The 22,145-nt window shown below is 39.8% G+C and overlaps 1 protein-coding gene across 1 annotated transcript in view; it reads right to left on the minus strand.

Moving 5' to 3' along the window:
* Positions 1-1,738: 1,738 nt before the first annotated feature.
* KPNA1 (karyopherin subunit alpha 1) overlaps positions 1,739-22,145 on the minus strand; it is a 54,010-nt gene continuing 33,603 nt past the window's right edge. Inside the window, exons 11-14 of the mRNA XM_054188700.1 lie at positions 19,604-19,729; positions 6,841-6,968; positions 5,911-6,089; positions 1,739-4,770 (exon numbers count right to left, since the gene is read on the minus strand). Coding sequence (XP_054044675.1) covers positions 4,583-4,770; positions 5,911-6,089; positions 6,841-6,968; positions 19,604-19,729 — 621 coding nt within the window. The 3' untranslated portion in view covers positions 1,739-4,582. The remainder of the gene's footprint in view (positions 4,771-5,910; positions 6,090-6,840; positions 6,969-19,603; positions 19,730-22,145) is intronic.

A 22,145-nucleotide genomic window follows, 5' to 3' on the forward strand; every position in this document is an offset into this window, starting at 1 on the left:
TGATGTGTTGTGCCAATCCCAGAAGCAAAGAAACCATACTGGAAGATGCGGGAATTACTTAAACCTGGCACAGAGGTACAACAGCTGCTCTGGAAATCCTCAGGGAAGCATGGAGGTGTATCACCAGAAGCAATGTCACATTTAGGACTGGGTGGTGGGACTTGGATCGTAACAGTCTCGATGATGGTAGTTATATAAATGCAGGTTCAAGAACATATAGGTTTTCCAGGGCCGGTGCCTTCCTCCCTTCCCTTAAGACTAAGCGAAGGGACTTTGACCACCAGTAGCTGGTTGGCATCAAGGAACTAATACAGGAATGAAAGACCTGGCCAAAGTCTCTAGGCAGCAGTTCCCTCAAAGGATTTTTTGTGTGCATGGTGTCTTCCCAGGATCCCCAAGCACCGGTCCTGGCTTAGTTACTGAGCTTTCAATAATCTTCTGCTCCATTGTCTGTTGCATCCTCCTGAACCCAAAAGAGTGATCCTGCCTGCCATGTCCCACTGGGAGTTTACCAACAGAAAAAATTATAGCTCCTGTTTGCTGCCCCAACAAATACACAACACTTCAAAGGCATTACAGGTGTGCGGACAGGATGGCTAGATAACAATTCCAGGTAGTCCTGCATTTTCCTTTCTCTAATGCCCAGTTTAACTGACGCTGCAAGAACAACTCAGAGATTCTTGTTCTCATCAATCCTTTCACCTTACCAGCTTGTGGGGCTTTTGGAAGGTGCTTAGGTTGGATCTCCACAAGCAGACAAAAACAAATGCATTAACTTTCGTGTTGAGGATAAGGGCAGAAGAAAATACGTGAGATCACTCTTCTGGCACTACACACAGAGAAAAAACCAAGAACCTCAACAGCTTCCTGGCCTGTCCCCTACACATAAGACCATGCTGTTTCCTACCTACACACAGAACAAGAACAGATCATTTAAAACAGTGTCACCTTCACAAAAGTGGAAACTAGCAGCATTTTCTAAGTTAGCTCCTGTTTGAGCAGCAGTGCGTCCCTCAGGAAAGCGGAGAATACTGGTTTCAATATTCCTAGCAGGGGACATAACCCTTGTTACTCTCATGTCAGTCTAAAAAATTTCTCATCTGAACGGAACCATGAGATGAGAACCATTTCTCATCTGAATGGAACTTACACCTTTTTAGAAGCTGTTGCTGTTCCAAAATTTTAGCAACCCTTTTTAGCTGCTGATAGCAACACTGAGAGCGCTCCTGTAAAAAAGTTGCACCAATGTAAAATATAAAGTTAAAATAAATTTCCCATTTCTACTAAAGATTTCCTTTTGTATCTATAAGCATTAAACTAGCCACAGAATCGTGTTAGGAAATAGTGTTTGAGTGATAACGTATAATGATCCTCATACTCTTTCAGAGGCGCTTTTCCTCCAAAACGGAGTCCTTCACCTGTGGCCTGAATGTTATTTATTAGGTGGGTAACATAACACTACACATTTGGGTCTATTAAAATGCAAACAGTTTACTTGCCCCTGGTTTACCAAGTAATTCTGATCAGTCTGTATCAGTGAGCTGTTCCTTTCATAATTCACAGGTCTGATCTCGCTTCCGTACTCACGGAGTTTGCAGCCTTTGTTTGAAGTAGATTTTGTTTCTTACCAACCCATCAAAAAGGCTAAGTAAAGCAAGGCCAAGAACTGATTGCTGGAAGATCCTGATGGAAATACACTCAATTGAGCACCATTTAAAATTAAATTGAGACCTGTGAGTTAGCCACGTTTTAATCCATTTAATGTGTGCCATGTTGATTTTTGTATTGTTTTAGTTTTCAGTCAAAATGTTATGCAGTACCAGTCAAATGCCTTACACAGTCTAAGTATATATGACAACAATATTACCTGTGTCAACCAAGCCTGTCACTTCAAACAAACATACCAAGTTTAAAGATTTATACTTATCTGGTCTGAATTCACATATCCACTGCAAAAGTAACAAACACTGGCCAGGCTCCTTACAGAGGAAGGCACACCATTCAGCTTAAATGGACTATTTTTTAATTCACTCATTTAGAGGCAATTGTCATTATTTTCTTGGGGGGTGGGGGAAGGAAACGCCAATGCACCACATTGTTTTCACTAGCCTGGAAGAGAAAACACTTATATATATATAGATATATAGTTATATAGATATGTATATACATACACACATACGCATGTGTGTATATATATACGTGTGTGTGTATATATGTATATATACACACTAGTGTATATATACACAGAATATACATATATGAATATACAGAATATATGCACACACACTTTGCTCAGATTTGTTTACAAAATATGTAGCATTTTTATACCATCCAATAAGAGGTACATGATTTTAAACAAATCTTATAGAAATGACATGTTATTGGAAATTTACACGTAAAAAAATCCAGCACAAAAAAATCCAAAAGCTAAAACAAGATTTTGCTACTAATCAGTGCTTCTATCACCCTTCAAGAAAAGAGAAACACAGTTATTTATATGTGATGTAAAGGCAACATTGAGGGGTTTTTTTCTTTTTTTAAATTAACCACCAAATTTAACCCCCTAAAATTACAAAGAATCAAAGTCCATTTACAGATCAAGTGCAGTAAACTAAATGTTCCTTCAGCACAAAGCAGCACTAGAGAAAATAACTGGGAGAGGGAAGGTGGAGGCCAACTGGCTTAGCTAGGGAGGCAGCAGGTGGCCTCTGCAGTGGCCACACAGGTCAGAGTCTCCATCCTGAAGCAGAGACAGAACTGAAGACTGTATTTAAATAATGGTCACACAGAGCTGATGTTCAGGCCTTTGCCTAGCTTCTTTCAGCAGTTTGACAAGTGATTTATATATGTTTATTATTCTGTATCCAATGGGCTGGTTTTGTTTTTGCAGTGGCTTGTCACTGAGAGGAGTCATAAGGAGGATCTTGCAGACAGTTCTGCCACTAACATTCACCACAGGTACATGACGCTGCAGTTGCCAGTGGCAATTTTGAAATGTTTACACTGGACAAGTGTGTGTTCCAAGCGTGCAAAACGGCTTGAAAGAACACAGCCCGATGCAGGGGGGAGCGGACGGCCTGGAGAATCCATTGCGTTTACAGAAATGGAACTGCCACTTTCAATCAGGTGGCATCTCCCCAGTTGTGTGAAGGGTTTGGTGTCAATGTCAGCTGAACTCAGTGAGGAGTGGCTGGCCTTTGCATCAGGCGTCTGTGATCCAAGCAGGTTGCGGAGCCAAGAACATGCTGCTAGCAGAAGGGCAGTCTGCAGCTGCAGATGACAGCTGTCATGCAGTCAGCGATGTCTTATAGATGTCACCTGTAGGAACCATGCGTTCCATGCTAATTCACCTGAAGTCCCGTAAACAGCAAAAGGGAAAAATGAAATGAAAGGGTCAGGCGGATCCGTGGGTAATATTACTATCCTTTGACTGTAGTGTCATTTTAGTTGTTAAATAAGGGGCCTGACCAGGAGGACTCCGTTTATCAGGTGAGCTGGAGAGGAAGCTCTTGTCTCGTGAAAATGAAAAGGAGATCTAACGCTCCTTGTGCTAAGTTTTAGAAATGAAGATTTCCATATTCAGAAGGTAATTTTTCCGAAGATAAATCTGTTCAAGTCACGCTGTGTAAAAATGTGAAGAGGCAGACAGGAATTTTTCAGCCATAGCTATAATACCAAGGACCAGACTCTGGAGCATGAAGTCAGAAAGGGCTTGATTTTTAAGGAAGCCCGGGTGGATCGTACTGTGCTGGCAAGCAGAAGTGAGGGTAGTTTCTCCATTCTAGAGACTGGTTTGGAAAGTCATTTCTGGGCAGGTGGTAAGAGTGACCTGTTCTCAGGCTCTCTTTTTGTGGATGGAGAGGAAAGACTGGGAAGGTATACAAATCTCCACAGTGGTCTGCAATCCGGCATGGGAGCTCAGTGTTCAGAAGGGATGGGGCCAGATGTGTTCGGTATTCTTAAGAACCAGAAAACACGTTCTTTGCAGCCTGTTGTTGCAGGGGATAGAGAACTTATTCCATTCTTTGTAACGTGTTCTGTATGCCAATAACCCCAGCTGGCACATACAGCAAAGTAGATACATCGCATGTGAAAATTTAACGCATCTCACATAGCCATCCAAAGAGGCATCCAGGGGATGATACGGGGAATGAATTCAGCTACGTTCTTGGAAAGTCCGAATGTCTCCCTGGACTGCAGGCACACACTGCAGCAAATACAAGAGAAAAGCAGCCTTATCTTGGATGCCAGGAGTGTGGGGGCTACGGAGGAGGGATTATTTTCCTGTAATAGGAGCAGGGAATTTCTCAAAGTATAGAAAGGTGCCTCAACTCCACGAAGATGACAGTGGAGAGGTTCAGAATCTAGAAGAGAAGGGTGATTCTGGCGACCCCTTGCCAAGGAGAGGGCATCCTGCCACGGAGAGCCAAAAGTTTTCCAGACGTATGTAAGAGCATGTGCACAAGGCAAGCGAATGAGCGCAAACAGGGTTATGGAAAACATTGAGAGAATCACTCCACGGGTGGCTTGTGGCTCGACAACAGGATTGGCTAGGTAGAGGAGCACACAGCACAGGGGCACCTCAGAGCTGGAAGCCTTCCATGGGAGCCTCACACTGCTGGAAGATGTACTGTTGCTGGTTGAGATCCACCTGTGGGGCAATGCTGCTGTCTTCATCCTCTGTTCCAAAGTAGTGCTCAATCAGATCAAAGGCCTTCTGATAAATCTCTTGATTCTCATGGCTCTGCAGGAATTCAATCTTGTCCAGGCCTACAGAGAAAAGAAGTACATAAAAGTTACAGCTCAGCGAAAGCATGTGCCCGTGATAATTTAAGTCTGTTGTGAACACGGAGTTCCATGACAATTCTATCCCACCTTCAGAAAGAACCGCCCCCTCTATGGAGACCCTTACCCAGCTTGTATTCTCCACAAACAAGGAAAAATAAGTTGAACTACAGAGTTCCCCATAACTGTGTGATGTGTTTCATACTTTCTGTCTGCCTCTACCCTTTCGCTCAAAAAATTAAAACAAGCTTGAATGTGTAAAGAACAAGGCCTCAAAGACTTTTTCAGAAGAGACTTTTAGGACCACATTTCATGAAAGTGTGTTCACAGTGCTTTGTTTACAAGGACAATGACTACAGAATCACACAACTGCAAGTTGGAAGAGACTTCTGGTAATTATCTAGTCCAACCTGCAGCCCAGCCCAGCACTACTACCAACACCAGATTAGGTCAGCTGTGTCTAGCCAAATCTTCAAAACCTGCAGCGATGGAGACTCCATTACATAATCTGCATCACGTGTATATACAATGCAGTTAAACTCATGCAACCAATTTTTGGGTAGACATTAAGCAGATGGGCAAACTCAGCCCCTTGTAATCAGAAACAAATGAAAATAATACAGCAAGCTAAACTAATTTTCATGCCTAGGAACGATGCCACAATGAAAACCAAGTCTTAGTCACTCTAGTAAAACTCTAATATTGGGAATTTCTTGTCTGCTCCTTTTACTACGGAAATAATTCTGCAAAGGAAAACAAGGAAGTTGCTGCTGCTGCCATAATTCTACAGGGCAGCAGAGAGGGAAGGCAAAGGATTGAAACCTGAGCAACAGAGCAGTGTGCCTGAACTTTAATCTGCTGTGGAGGGAAGATATTGAGGCTGAATGACACCCAGGAGGCTCCCTCAGGATCAAAAGAAATTAAGAAAAGAAGATCTGCACACACTGTCTCCAATCTACATGCAGATAATGTAAAAGATGGAGTACATTGGTAAATGGAGACTTGTCAAAGAACAGTTAATTTTCAAATAGTGATTAGGAAATTAATAGAACCAGGTCTACTGAAACTCTGATGGTTCGTGATCATTGCTTTAACCCCTGACTTCCACAGATGTTTTGCTCATACCATACGCTTCTTCAATAAGAGCGCAGTAGGGATTGATGCCAGTGCCGCTGCGTTTGGATTCCTGCTCTCCAAGCCTCAGGATATTCTCCAGCCCATTCAGTGCTACTTGCACAATCTTTGAGTCCATTACTGTCAGGAGGTCGCAGAGCGGTTTGATGCATCCCAGTTCTACTAAATACCTGAAAAACACCACACGGAACCCAGTAAATTGCCTGCAAAATTATAAATGGTGTAGCCATTTAAGCACTTAGCATGAAGGTCTTAAGAACCAAAACAATCAGATAAAATATCAACTCGACCGCAGAAACTGGAGAAATTATAGACATCTATTTCTATCTAGTCAATTCTGCTGAAACAATGAAAGTAGCTTTAAAATACCTTCTCTGCCTCTCTCTTTCTATGTAGATATGAAATAATAATTTATTTTTGTAACTTAAATTTATAATTCTATAACCATAATTTATAAAGATGTTTCTATTAATATCAACTATATTAATTTATTTATAATTTTAGGGTTTTATTTTATACAAAATTGCATGTAAGCATAATGCACTGGTGTAAGTTAAACAGGAAAAACAATGCACACAATGCCCTTGTCTGAGGGGCTGAGCTATTCCTCTCCAGACTGCTAATGCATTTTTTTACACTCTACAATGACCACTAAGAAATTAGTTTAAAAGTTGCATTTACGTTTTTTCACGTAAGAGAATCAGTTCAATTAATTAAATAAGTATTACAGCTGAAATACTTATGTGATTTCTCCTTAAAGGAATGAATGGCTCATTCACAACTCAATACAAAGACGTGGTCTCTCTGGAAACAACACTCGGAGCATACAGAAAGGTTTTCCAGTTGCTAGGTTATTAGTTTGATTTCTTGCACAAACACTAATTCACTCAATTGCATTGAAATATTTGAACTATTTCATACTTGATTTGTTCAGCAGAGCCTCCAGATGTTGCATTCGTGATTGCCCAAGCAGCTTCCTTCCTTGTCCGAAACTCAGCTGTTTGCAAAATATTTATAAGAGCTGGAAAGATATGCGCATCTATGACTGTCTGCAAAAACAAATGACATGTCAGGGTTATAATAAAAATTAGAAGTAAATTCCTTGTCCTGAGCTAGTTAATGTCTATGCTCAGCACAACACATTAAACAATTAAATGTTACTTATCAAGGGGCAAAAATCAGTTTTCAGCTTTACATTCAAAAACCTAGTTATTGCATGGGTCTGAGCTTATCCCAGAAGAGTTCAAAACACAGACTGAAGTGACTGCCACATCTAATGTGTTACTTAATCATACTTTGACAGCAAAAGAATGCCATGCTTCCTTTATTTTTCCAGGTAGTGAAACACTCAGCTATTAAGCCAGTAAACCACAAAGTCATTAAGATTCCCTAAAGAGAGGAAAAAAACTTCATAAGCCTCTACATTTCCACTAGGTGAGACAACAGAGGAAAGAAAGAATGAATTGTAAGAACAACTCAAAACAAGCAAGCACCAATATATTCTTTCCTGGTGAAAAGACAAAGCAACAGATGGTTTGGTAGTATGGTTAACTGCTTAGCTCACCAAAGTGATATAAGTCAAATGAGCATTTAGTCGGTAACTCAGTTTCTAGTAACTTCCTCTGGAAAGAGCCTTTTGCAATAAGACACAAATTAAACCATTTTAGTTACACGCATACAACAAGAATCTGAAACACTTTCATAAGGACCATTCAAAGAACAAGAATTTAGGATTACATTTTAGAACTACCATTTTACAAACCTAAGTCATCACAGAACGGATAAAGGCAAATTCAAAGAAAGCCAAAGAGATCTCTTTCAAGGAGCTCAATAGAAGAAAACTAACAGGTTACATATAGCCAAAAGATACAGTCAATTCACAGTGTGGATGGTACATCAGTGAAAAAACCCAAGTGTTTGATATTTCTTTTACCTTTCCTGTTTGGGCATCCACACTGCATCTACTCTGTAAATCCATACCACGTATCAGTTGGATCAACAGTCCCACGAACACTGTCTCCTTTACCACAGAATCTGCACTTCTAGCACAGCAATATGGGGCCCTCAAGGAAAACCACTTACACTTCCATCATGCCGTGTTACACTAGATTTGTACCTTGCAAAGAGAATTTGGCAAAAAGTCCTTAACTGAAATTTCTGAACACGAACGCTGGTAGTGGTAGATCATAAACAGGAGCCAGTGATTTAAAAAAACCCACAAAAGATAAAAGAAAGTATTTTCAAAAAACAGAATGCATTTCCCTCCCTGACGTATTTTACTGTGAAAAAACACTGAATTTTTAAAAACATACAAAAGCAACACACTGTAAGGGTCCGTGGAACACAAGAGCATCTGCTTCGTTACAGTTATCAGATCAAGGACCTTTTCAGCTCAAAGGGAGATATAAATAACAGGAAAATAATAAATAAAACACGGTGACATGAACCTGATAGACAAGTGATAAGAGAGACAATCACAAAGAAGGAAAGGGTCCAGTCAATAATTAATGGGCCATTAAGAAACCACAGGCACAGCTTTGCAGAGAGCCAGCCTGGACTTTGTAACTGGTAAGATGGAAACAAGCCGGAGCGTGCAACATTAAATAATGAATCTTTTCTTAACTATCTTAACCATGCAACCTCCCTCTCTAGACCGCGTGAGTGCTGTAAGGATTAGGTGCTAGCAACTGAAGAGGGTACAGCAAAGGGCTACCAAGATGATTAGGGGACTGGAACACCTGTCTTATGAAGAAAGGCTGAGGGATTTGGGTCTCTTCAGTCTGGAAGAAAGACGACTGAAGGGGGATCTTATAAATGCTTATAAATACCTAAAAGGCAAGTGTCAGGAGGATGGGGCCAGGCTCTTTTCAGTGGTGCCCAGCGACAGGACAAGAGGTAACAGGCACAAACTGGAACACAGGAAGTTCCACCTAAACATGAGGAGGAACTTCATTGCTTTGAGGGTGGCAGAGCACTGGAACAGGCTGCCCATGGAGGTCGTGGAGTCTCCATCTCTGGAGACATTCAAAACCCGCCTGGACGCGTTCCTGTGCAACCTGCTCTGGGTGACCCTGCTCTGACAGGGGGGTTGGACTAGATGATCTCCAGAGGTCTCTTCCAACCCCTACCATCCTGTGATTCTGTGCCTATAAGAAAGCTGGGGAGGGGCTGTTTGCAAGGGCATGTAGCAATAAGACGAGGGGCAATGGTTTTAAACTAGAGCAGGGTAGGTTAAGATTAGACATTAGGAAGAAGTTCTTTACAATAAGGGTGGTGAGACACTGGAACAGGTTGCCCAGAGAGGTGGTGGAGGCCCCTGGAGACATTCAAGGTCAGGCTTAATGAGGCTCTGAGCAATCTGATCTAGTTAAACATGTCCCTGCTTACTGCAGGGGGGTTGGACTAGATGACCTTTAAAGGTTCCTTCTAACCCAACACATTCTATGATTCTGTGAATGGAGATTGGGATGACTGGATTTGGGCCAGGAACTGGATCAGACATCAGGAGAAATCCCCGTGTCTAGTGAGGCCAGCTACTGGAGTGGTTGGGGGTCTCAGCATCAGTAGGTGGAGGAGACATGGACTACAGAGCATGTTTCTGGGGTGCCCAGAAAACTTGAATTCAGGGCCAGCAACTGGTGTCAGACTTTGGGTGAAGGGGCCCCTGCAATTCGAGCAGGTGAGGGTCCCAGGATCAGCCACTGAGGCAGGATTACAGTTCATAGGGCCTGTGTGCCTGGATGCCAGCTACTAGCGGGACTGGGGTGAAGTTGAGTGAGGGTCTTGGAACCTCATCTGGAGTAGGACTGCAGGCCACAGGACACATACCTGGGCACCAGCTCCATGTGATGGGGGGAATTACGTTATCCCCAAATGTGGTGGTGGGAGTGGAGGATCGCAGTGTACATAATTAGCTAGCAAGGTGGAGTAGGTGGCAAGTAGGAGGCCCAGGATGCGGGCATGGAGAGAGGGCCTGTGCTCAAGGGGTCTGCAAGCCTGGGGATGCTTGAGACGAATGTATGCGTCTGTTTGCTAGTGAGAATCAAGCTGAACTAGCCAGTGTGCAGGAGCCAAGTACAGCGAGTTAAGAGAGCTCAGGCTCCAGCCACGGACAGCAGATGGGCACAGAGCCCACACTGATATTCTAGAGATCTGTGGATGTGCGTGTGGATGTAGAGAGTGAGGGCATGCATGTTTTCACTCGTGAACTTCAGTCCTCATCAGGTGGAGAGGAGAAAGGGGACTTGGCAGCCTACACTTACATTTTATGTGAGTCCAGGTAGTGCTATACAACGGTGTTGTTGAAGTGGAAGCCCATATAAGAACAGTGTGTTAAAGGATATTAATTATTTCTACCAAAAGAGCTTGATATATATCTAAGATAGGATAGGTGAGGGCATTAGTATTTTACAATTACAGCAAATAAGTCAAAAATCTCATTACTGCTTATTAAATCCTCTCCCCAAAAGAAATCTTTTACATGAGATTTATTTCCTTAGAGAGTGTCTTTTTAAAACCAACTTCATTAGTAAGTACTAAAATCAGCGTCACACGATAGTATGCAGCTAAGTCAACACATCTTAGCTGACAGGCAGAACATACTTTGACCCTTTTTAATGCAAAAAAAAAAAAAGTTACCATAAAACGTTTCAATTTAAACTTGCAAAATAGTAGGGAACAAAGGGAACTAGCAACAGGAGGGCAGCAAATGGGAGAATCACTAAAAATTGTTATTGTTTTCCTTTTGGCTCACTCAATTGTGAACTCTTTGTTTCAGTGCAAAGACTAGTGGGTAAAATTACTCTTCGCAGAGTGGAGAAATGTGCATTTGAACCTTTTCAGAAGCAACTGCATTCAGATCTCACATGTCTTGGGTGAGTCCTCTTATTTCTAATTCTACTTATTTTTATTTCTTATTGTATTGTATGAAAGGCTATGGGCCCTGTTTGTTTACTATCTGCTCTACAGTGAAGTTGGCTATCTTTACCCAAAACACCACGATGAACTGCAGCCTCTCATAAGGTACTTCACTGAAAGAGGCTGGCTCAAGAGAGAAGCAGATTATCAGTCATTGTATTTTTTTTTTTTTCCTACTGCTCAACATGCAATGTAAGTGTTGTCACTACCTCACCCTAACATGAGTCCCAGTTAAAGGTACTTAACCGTCCTCCGTAGTACAGCAAAGTTTTTCAACTAGCAGCCTGTGGACAGCTGAAACTCTCAGAGCTTAGATGTTTTTAAAAAAATACATTAACTGGGTTAGAAAATAGTTTCCTTTAACTTTAATATCTTCACTAGATTTTAAAAGTCCAGTTAAGCTCAACAAGGGTGGAGACAACAAAGCATTAATAGAGAGAAAGTGCCAGCAGCACCTATTATTGACTCCTCACATCTTGCAGCCTCGCCTACAGCCGTTACTCTTGAAAGCAAACTAGACTGTCTAAGGATTCCTAGCTCTATGACATTTTACATCAGAACAACAGCGATTGTGGCAACAGGCCATGTCTCCCTTTCAGTTAAATTCCTTCCAAGTGATAAAATAGTAAACTACTGGAATAGAATTTGGTTTTGCTTTTTTCTTGAAGAAAAGCAAACCTCAAGCAGAGCAAAACCCTAAAGGGCTGTGGCAGAATTAGGTACCTAAAATTTCTGAGGACTTAGAAAGTGTTAATTCAAATTACTTTAGTTTTTTAGCATTACTATACTGTGCGTGCCTGACAAATGGAAGCGTGTTGAAGACTAAAGTAACATAGTGCATATAAAAATGCTCATGGTAAGCATAGCTTTCAAACAAAATGAACACACTTAAAGGATTTCAGTTCAACAAGAACTTTGTGAAAGAAAAAGGAAATGAAAATCAAGTTGTAAATTAAGGACTGATGTACAAACTAGTGCAGATATCACTTTGTCACCTGTTCAAATGTTCCACTGTTGCTTGAAAAATTAAAAGTGCCTTGGCCATTCTGAAAATACTGGGCAACAGCCTCATAGGTGCCATAAAGTAAAGGATGCTTAAACATTCTTTCTGAGCTGCTGATGCATTGTAACACTTGGGTTTATCTGTGCCCTTTACATGTAAACAGAATTTTTCAAGGAGTGTAACAGGAGGGCAACAAGGTAACCAAAATGTTAAGAAACACTCCAAAACCTGTATCATTTTTACCAGTTTTGTGCGGAGTTTTTTCAATCCAAATTACTGTTGTGCTTGCATGTGAGAACAGAACAAAACATACTAACATCCTGCTCCCAACAGCAACCAGCAGCAGATGCACAGGAAAGTGTAAATCCTAGTCAGGTTTATTTTTATTTTTCTCCCTTTTAAGTATTCAGTTGCAGCAATGAGTTCCAGTTGGCTACACCTGTAGGAAAAGATACGTGCCTTTTTGTCCTAAACGCAGCACCCACTCATTTCTCTGACGCCTCTTCCTTCAAGGATCTTGCTCAAAAAACAAAGAAGAATCATTCCTTGTTCATCTTCTCAGACGCCACCCATGTTTCTATAGCCAAATCTCCCCTCACTTGTCTCATAGTCTATGTAGTTGTTCCTCATATGGGATCCAGTTGACATTTTATGTCCTTACCTCACACTCCTACCATATCCTCTGAAGACAGACCTACATAGAGGGCAACATTGAATATTTATACTAGAACACGAATAAGGATTCCTCTTTTGGTTTGGTTTTTTTTTTGGTCCCTTTCCTGATGATTTCTAATATTCACATTCGTTTTAGGCTGCTACTACAAGGCACTGAGGTGGTGTCTTCAAAATACATTAGAAATCTCTTTTTTGCATAATAGGTAATCCAAAGCCCATCCTTTAATACATTAAACTAACACTGAAATTTTTGCCCAACTGTATCCATTTGTATTTGCTGGAACAGAACTCCATCTTGACTTGTAATTACAAGTCTTTCAGAAAACTGAAATTGATTTTTAATTGAAATCTGAGTTTTCAAATTTAATTTGAAATTGAACTATGTTGTAATACTTAGTCCTTCAGGAAATCTGGCCCTTACTTTTGAAGTGTCAACTTTTTTGTGTTTTGGTTTTTATTTTTTTAAATAGATGGTATCACTGTGCTGTGGCTCTCCAAGAGGGTTGCCTGTCTCTTACAAACATTCTGTTCTTGTTATTTATTTTAATCAATCTTTTTCACTTTATAGTATTTGATTTTTAAAGGGTGAAGCTAGATAAAAGTGATTTTTCAGAGTTTTATTACATCTGCATGGATGTTGAATCTAAATACACTGTAGTCACTGTTAGGGAGCAGGTCTTCAGCAGTAGTATATTAATTTAGTATTTTGAGCTGGTCGATACCAACTGAATTCTCTTCTCCTCCTTTGGGTTCCCGCAAATAAATCACTTACAGTATGCAAAAATACACATATACACTTAGCATGCAAGCGTTGGCATCATTTATCTACATATGATTGATTACAGAAATGTGAAAACAACCAAGTCTTATAGCATGACTGTTTTCCTATTCCTACAAACTCTCTAATCACCTTTAACAAATCAAGATTACAGTCACCACCCTAGCTGGCAGCTGGGAATACAGCCCTACTGCTATGATTTCCTCCTGGCTGGAAATTTCAGTTCATAGAGGCTTCTCAACTTCCAGTTGTTCCAGTTACCTTGTTTATTGATTCAATTTACAACTGCTTTTTAAATAACATAGCAAATTATTTGTAAGACCAAGCTACTTAACATGATACCATGAGTACAAAACCACTGCCATCCGAGAGTCAGGAAGGAAGCACTTCAGATCTCAGTTCTAATGGACTTTTAACGTTGTTGACACAGACATCTACGCCTATGTACTCCAAACTGTGTATAAAGCAAACCTCTAACCAGTTTACAGAAGGTTGCTAATGCTGTCGAGAAGAACCTGCAGTATAATGCACACTTGTGCAAACTATGGCATAAGCCAAACACTTTATATTTAAGTAATCTGATACACAGTTTGCCTGTGTAAACCCCGACTCTGTGTGAATCATGTCATTTGTTTTCCATGTCCCCAGCGTTACTGTGGTCTTTTTGGAGACGAGCCTCTGACAATTCTTAGCTTTTATCTTTACCCTAATCTGTAAAAAATGTATTTCATTCCAGAGTTTTTAAAACTGACAGGCAACGTATCATTTGCTACACTTGCCCTTGTCATATTTCAGCAAGGAAAGGAAACCCTAAAGGAGGAAAAATATGGCACAGGTCCTGTTGCTACTGTGCTTACCCAGATTCAGGTTTCCAGATGTTCTTGTGAGAATTTAAGGTATATTAGAAAAGAAGTGATAAGTTTCTTAACCTGTCAAGAGGAGAGAACTCCTATGATGTCTTCACTGTCAGATATGGAAGATTGTGTCTGATGTACTGCCTTTCATGGCTTTTCAACAGGTTGCGAAGTTAGACACAGAACATTTCCTGAGGTATGTGATAGCCTTTCATACCCTTCAGAAGGGTCGACAGTCAGGATTTAGCTTCAGTTGTGCAGTTCTCCTTCTGACTCCCAGGAAGATGTAGTTCCCCTTCTCCCTGACTGGGGAAGCTATCCACTGAAGTACAGCAAAGCTGTATACAAACTAGGAAATTAACAAACAAAAACTATACTTAGTGACAATCACGACTGCATCAGGATACACACATCCAACCCATACCTTACAAGCACAGAAATAAAGAGGGGAAAGACTGCTGTATTCCACCATGCTTTTCTGTTGCCTAGGTACTGTTGATAACACACTCTGAAAGGCTTTCACTTCCACCTTTGGTGGGGAAAAAACCCAAACCTCCTATGCTTTAACATTAGCTACAAAAGAAAGTTCAGCACTTACTTTCACACATTTCATGCATGTTAACTTGTATTACCTTAACACTAGATTTGTTAGCTTGATTGTGTTTGAGTGCATCTCAAATGGTGATAGACTGCTCTCTTATCTTTTAGAAATGGCAGTGAAAGCCTTTGGAGTGTGCTACCAAACAGCAGTGTAGGCAGTATGAAAGTGGAAATGAATATAGAAGTCCTTCCCTCTAACTTTATATTTCTATACTTTAGAGTGGGTGGATGGAGGGAGCGTAACCCAATGCAATCTTAAACAACACTAAATATAGCTCTGTCTGTTAATATTGGTTAGGTAAAACACCTATTAGATTTACCAAAATATTTCATTTTCTTCTTGGTATGCAGAAGGGATTGCTAGATTATGACTTGAGCATTACCCAAAGTTTCCATAGTATTCTAATAACCCAACTGCTCTGGAGCAACAACACACTAGTTAGATCAGCTGGCAATTTGTAATAATATGGTTTACTATGCCCGGCAGACATTTAACTTTCAGGGGAAAAAAAAAAAAAGTACCACATGCTGAAATTATTCTTATCTGACATCTGGTTAAAGATTGTGCATGTTCAAAATCCAATTAGTATCACAGAGCCTGGAACAGACCTGGATACAGTATATGACCTCTAGTAGGAACTACCAAGCAACTTGGAGGGACTGGGAAGAAAGGAAAATAAATTATTTAGTTCAGAGCTGCATCTAGTATTTTAGAATTCCTTCTGTAAGGAAGACCAATTCTCTAGAAGTAACGTTTTAATTAATCGCAATGTGAAATTAATTTAGAGAAAGAAATAAAACCTCAACTCACAGATGAAATAGGTTCGTCCATGAACTTAGTTAAATCAGATATTCTTCCCAGATGGGCATTATCCTATTGTCCTCACAGCTATTGAAAAAAGACTAGGCTTTTAGTCTCCATTTTAGCATATGATCATCTTCCAACATCGTTAATTATTTCAAAGTGTTTTTCAGCTGGAATGTTTACAGTGATTTTTACACTGAGTAGGAGTTGTCTGAAGTAATACCTCAGAGAAGAGGTTTTCTGACAAAAGCAGACATACCAGCTCTGGAGCTGAAAGGAGGTTTCATCACACCTTGTCTCTCACATGATATTCTCCAGGTTGAGACTAGAAACTAAAGAATTAGAGCCTTTCTGGAATTTGTTACACATCTGTGATGAGACTTTCCTTTCAACACAAGGTAATAATTGTAATTACACCTGCAATTGCCAATTTTACTTCCAAGAAACAGTGGCCTCAAGATCTCTAATCAAGCATGTTGTTAACATTCTCCAATGTCCTTTACTTCACAACTTTCCTCTAACAGGCCTCCTTCTGCAGTTCCAAAAATCTAAACCTCACAATGGGCATCATTTGCAATATGTCACAACTACCAGGACAGTTACCTCCTGCTCAGAATCAGAAACACTATTTTTTTAATCTCATTTTTATAACTGCCGGTATAGGTTAAATTGGGTGTGCACTTAGGGCACTCAGCATTCAACTCTATGTGTGCTCAGAGTTTGAAGGCAGCTCAGTTACTCTTAATGGGGGCCTGAGGGATTCTTACATGAACTATAGCTTTCACTTTTGAGAAGCTGCTTCTCACATTTTTTCTCTGCTTCCAACCTTGTCTGTGACATAAGGCAGCTGCTTTAAGCTGGTTTCTTTTAAGTCCACGTGTATTTTGGTGATTTGGTTGACACTGTGTTTTCTTCCTGATGCAAAAATTCTAAGAAAGCAAGCTTCTACCCACACAACCACAACAACTATTTCTCTATGCAGAGTTAAGGGTTTTTTGTTGTAGTTCTAAAGAATCACCTGCTAGAAAGGAAGGTGCAATAGTTTTCCTCTCCCTGCCTTCCTGCCTCACCTTTCCAAGTCACAAAGCAATTCTAGTCTCTTCTCAGTAGAAAGGGGGCTGATCTAAACTGGTGATAAGACACCCCAAACCCATTAAAAACTACTAAACACATACACACAGAGATGTACCTAGCAAATTTGTTTAGCTAGATTAGACAAATTTTGTTTTAACAGAGGAGAGACTATTTTATCCTTACTTGTTTTCAAATAAAGATGTGCCAACAGTTTAGAAGACAGAGGATTACCAAGGGTATAGCTAAGACTCTCCACCTAAAGCCCTACTTTTACATGTCCAAGTAGTGGATACCAGACGTAAGAACACTGTGCCAACAAGGACAGGCACTTACTTACTCCTTCATTTGAACAGGATGACATAGTACAGTGAATACTTATGTAGAAGTCACAGAAGTGAATACACTATTGAAATAGTTTCTGGTGCACTAGAATTTTAGTTACCTCTAGGACTCTTCGCAACTGTCTCTTCAGCAGATAGGGAATATGAAAATAGAGATCCTGAAGTTTTGAAAAAAATACTCTGATAACAAGCTTTACTTTCTATTGACACTTACGCTACTTATTTCTTTATGGAATGACTTGTATGGATATCTGATTTTCTCAAGCTCTTCTTTTTCTTAAGTCTGCAACATTCCTATATGATTGTGCATCCTGAAGCAACTGTCCGACAGACTTGGGAGAAACCACAAAGTTAAGAAAATATATTGGGCTGGATTGTTCCCCAGAAAATACTCTTAGACTTCCCAGGAAAAGCAGAAATGGCCTTCTAGAGAGAAAATACTGCCCCTCCCTGTTTCGAAGGTGATACCAGCAGGGATAAAGCAGCCAAAAGATTCTTCACTGCAAGAAAAGCAAAGGCAAAAACATTTTTACCTTAGTACAAGCAGCAGAAACTGCTTTTTCTGCACTGCTAATTGCACAGCAATTACAATTGCTGACACAGGAAAAAACTGTGGTACAGTTGCTGATTTTACACAGTACTCTTTGTTAGAAATTCAACTAATCCACAGATTAACACACAAGCCACAATAAAGACGGAATCAAAATTCTGGGACCTCTACCAAGGTTAGATTAAGTTACCGTATCATTCTCTCTCTGACAAAAAACCACTATCTTCGGTGGTAAAAGTAAAATCTTGATAGACGGAGCAAATACAACTGTGGGAGATTTCTTAGCTCACAGTTCCACTGCCATCTTAGTCACATCCTTACATCAGATAAGAAGGACCTACACAGCTTTCCGCCTTTGTAAGTTTGGTCTTCTTGCCTACTCACGTCCTAACATAAGTATCTCTGAAGTTACATGAGCACTCGCTCATAATTCCAGGAAGCTTAGCAGAGATTGAGTTATCTTCCACAACAGTATTATTTCCCATGCTTTCCAAGATGAAGATGAAGACCTCATTCAAGGTATTAAGACTTTACGCTGCCCCTTCAGCAGCTGAATGTTCTTTCTAAGGGAGAATGTATAACCAAAAGATTGCAAGTGCCATCTGCTTTTCCTCATGCAGCCTTTCTACAATCTTCTGCAAGTCTTCTGCAAAAAGAGAAGTAATTCCACGCCTTGGGTGAAGAGGGTTAACCACTTGACGCTCATTCTGATCACACACAAAGAATAATCCAGAGCCATCAGATATAAGACTAGCAAGTGTGAGGCTGCCTTCCAAGGAAAAGGATATGGAAGAAAAGTAGTACTCCTTGGCCACTTTTGCCAATGTATTATGGGATTTCGTTTACTTTCTGTGCAAACGTACATTGTTTCTGCCTGGTTACTAATGAGCTAGACAAATATTTCTAATGCCTAATGTTTCTATTTATTTCTGTTCCTCATAGAACAGATATCTCCAACTGGACTTCCATGCATCCTCTGCAATCTCTGAAAATACTCTCTGTATCTGGTGAGGGAGAAGAGCACTGAGAAACATAACTTCAGAAGAATTACATTTGATTTATATGAGGAGACTTTCATTTAACTGCCCTGATAGGAACCTTGCATATTTATCAGGTGAAGCCTGGTTTCACTATAATCTGTTTTTCCATCACTTCTCATAAAGAGAAAGAAGGAGGAATTGACCTAGAAAGCTAAGCAAAAAAATTCCCTAGTATAGCTGTTCTTAAAAATTGAGGGGGCAGCTGGGGAAAATTTAGCAGTTTCTCTTTTATCTAGTCAAAGAAAAAATTTTCTTTGAGGAAGAGATGGTCAGTCTCTCATTTATACCACCTGGACACAAGTCCTGGGACTTCTTCCTGATGGCTGACACTAAGTCCAGACTCAGAACAAGATGTGGTCTTTTGGAGGCCTAAGTGTAAAGACTGACACAAGGGAGTGAGACTTTCATTTGCTTCTGTGTGCTATCGCTTAGCATGAAAGGGTTACAAAATTTGGTACAAACAGGAAGAACAAATGCCAACACAGTACATTAAGATATCCTCCATTATTGTTCAGTTTAATAAAAAGTGATCCTAGATTTGGCTAAGCACAACTGCCTATATCAGGAATTCTAAGAAAATATAAACAGGAATAAAGAAAGTATTTCACAATGCAGGTATCCATATCTGCTGGTGAAATTAAGAAATTTGTAAAGTTATTTGATTCTCAAAGTTTGTAGCTTACTCCTTTCTTACTTAAGAATTTCTGCATCTTAGTGATTGTCAAAGGCATGAAGCAAACTATTTAAAAGGTTTTCTTGAGCTTAGCCTCATTTAGTCATTCTCTAGTATGATCATCTCTTCACCCCTTATGATCTGTAGATGATTATAAAATTAAACTATTTTCATTTGAATTTGAGAGATGTCTGGGCCATTGAAATATTCTAATTATCCACAGAGCCTATAATATACTTCTGCTTATATGTAATTATATATCTGTGATATACATACATACAAATATGCCCTTTACACACAAAGAGTGCATCATCTGATGTGTGTTTCTTCTAGCCTGCAAGACAAAGATTATTGATCATAGTTGAAAAGGTTACCTGGATCTGGGCTCTGTTTCCAGCTGTTATATTAGATATTGTCCAGCATGCTTCCTTTTTGATAGATTCTTTTGGGCTGCTTAGCAAGTGTAGTAAGCTTTGCAGGGCTGAACAATTCAGAATTACCTGCATACAAAAGAAATCAAAACAGAAATAAACAAACCACAACTTAGGGGAAATTCAGGATAAAGTATCACAGTAACAAGGAATACAATGTCTTCAAAATCTATAAAGCGTCTCCGATCAGATGATCCCAAAAAGTTATGGAAAAAAAAAAAAAACACTTAAACAACAAAAACCCCAAACAAAACAAAAAAAAAAACAGAGCAAGAAATAATCAATAAATGTTTGTATTGTATACTCAGGAAAGCTAATGAGCAAGACAACTGAGTAATGCAGGTAACAGATCATGCCTTCATCATGATTTCAGCGTGACCTGAACACAAAAAGATACTAAGTCCTTTATAACCAAACAAAAATAAGATGACAGTATTTTCCTGTATTCTTGTTTTCTATATTTTTGTATACTTAGAAGCTCCAACTACTTCTGCTTTCTACATAAGCTGGCACAGCAGGGGGGACTGTTGCCAGTGTTGTGTCCAATGACATTATGAATGGGTAATTGTTATTAAAAATTGTTTAAAACTGCAACCGTAGAGGCAAAAAAGTTGCAGGGAAATCTGTATTTCCAAAATGAAGACTTTAAGTGTCTAAAGTAAAAGATAAAAGGCCCCAGAACAGGTATGTTACACGACAGAATACTTCATTATGCAACGTTTGATAGCAAAGAGCTTTCTGACCCTCTGAAAGGCCATAACAAGATTCAACGACTGAAAAATTAGAAGATTTTGTTTTGTTTTTACTATTAAATTGCAACTTCCTACAAGTAAATAAAAAATTTTAAGAGCCTACTAAAAAGCTTGGTAGTTTTGCCTTGTATGGCAAAAGTGGGCAGCTTAGAAAGACAGCGTGGTACAGAATTTTGAGAAATTTTTTAGTCTGCTTACAGAGGTCAAAAGGATGAGAGAGTCAAACTGAATCATGGTGATGACTTCTGATCTTGGAATCTGAATTCCCTTGCTCATATCACTCTGACTCCACACATACTCCTAAACCTTTCCATTCCAAATTAAGATTAAGAAAAGCAAAAGTTATGGTTCAGGATTTTATCAGATATCTACCAGGACAAGAAAGATTTATTTTTTCCTCACACATACTGTTTATGGTTTTGGCCATCTCCAAGCACTGGCAATTGTTAACTGTTGGAAATAAGATATAAAGCAAAAGCAGGTTTGTGTTCTGAGGCTGTACAGAGAAGTTTTCAGGCAACTGTCTTGTATGCTGCTCACATGTTCAGAAACATATCGACTGTCAAAGCCGAGCTCTTCCTTTTCCCTTGCACACCTGATTAAGGATTTTTATATGCTTTCCGGACCCCTCTTTAGCATACAGCACAATCTGCAGGCAGGACTACCAAAGTATCTTACTTAAGCAGTTCTCTAGAATTTTAGGAATACTTACGGTATGCTCCTCTGAAAAAAAATGCGTGCAACAAAAATGTTTAAAAACTTTCTCAAATTGAAATCTAAGATTTATGCAGTATTTAATGACCTGCATTACATGCAATTTAGTGATCTCTTGTGTTTTTATTTTTAATGAAACTATGAAATCACAAAATGCACCTCATTCTTATGACTGATCGGCAAAACAAGCCACTGAGAAAATACAAGAAAGCCTATGCAATTCAGTTACAGAAAAAATAGTGCAACAATAAAAAAACCCACCCATGTTAACCTCCTCCAGCACTAACTGGTAAGATATTCAGTGTCCTGCTGCTACTAACTCATCTTTGTCTCTAATCTCATTGCTATAGAACTACATTTATACAAACCAAAAAATAAGCACTGAAAGAAGCCTCAAGGTTAGGAACCTGGATTTTAACTTTGGCATAGTTTACATAGAGGAAGTAATTTAATGCTTTGAATGGGGAATCACAAGCTTTGTGCATCTACACGTCACTGAAAGTGTCTTTTTCCAAACTCTTCACATGATCTCACACCTCTAACTGCTTCCTGGATGTCCATCCCACTGCCTCCACTGCACACACCTCCCCATTCACAGCTACTACCACTTTTTCATCCTATTTCTGACATCAGCTTTAGTAGAGTCAACAGCCACAGCAAGCCTCTTTGAGCCTGTGACTTCAATCCAATTTGGTTCTGCATATCAGACAGCTCTGCAACACGCAGGCATGCTTTTTAGTTTGTAAACTAGAGATGGAGGCCAAGAATCAGCAAAGTTTCAAAAGCAATAGCCAACTCTGTACCTTCCTTCTGCATATTACCAATTGAGCCTCACAACAGGGTGTCAGAATGCACAAAGGAGAGGGAAAATAATCAACACAAAGTACAATCACAAAAGCCCCTAACTGGAGCGTCTGCTCTACACGTAAAAAGAAATTGCCACCAGCCAGTAGATCACAGGTAACACACGCACAGACCGTCTGCTCCCATAGATTTTAAAACCTGATGGGAGCTGCTGC

The sequence above is a fragment of the Rissa tridactyla genome, chromosome 1 (genome assembly GCF_028500815.1).
Source record: "Rissa tridactyla isolate bRisTri1 chromosome 1, bRisTri1.patW.cur.20221130, whole genome shotgun sequence".
NCBI classification, from domain to species: Eukaryota; Metazoa; Chordata; class Aves; order Charadriiformes; family Laridae; genus Rissa; species Rissa tridactyla.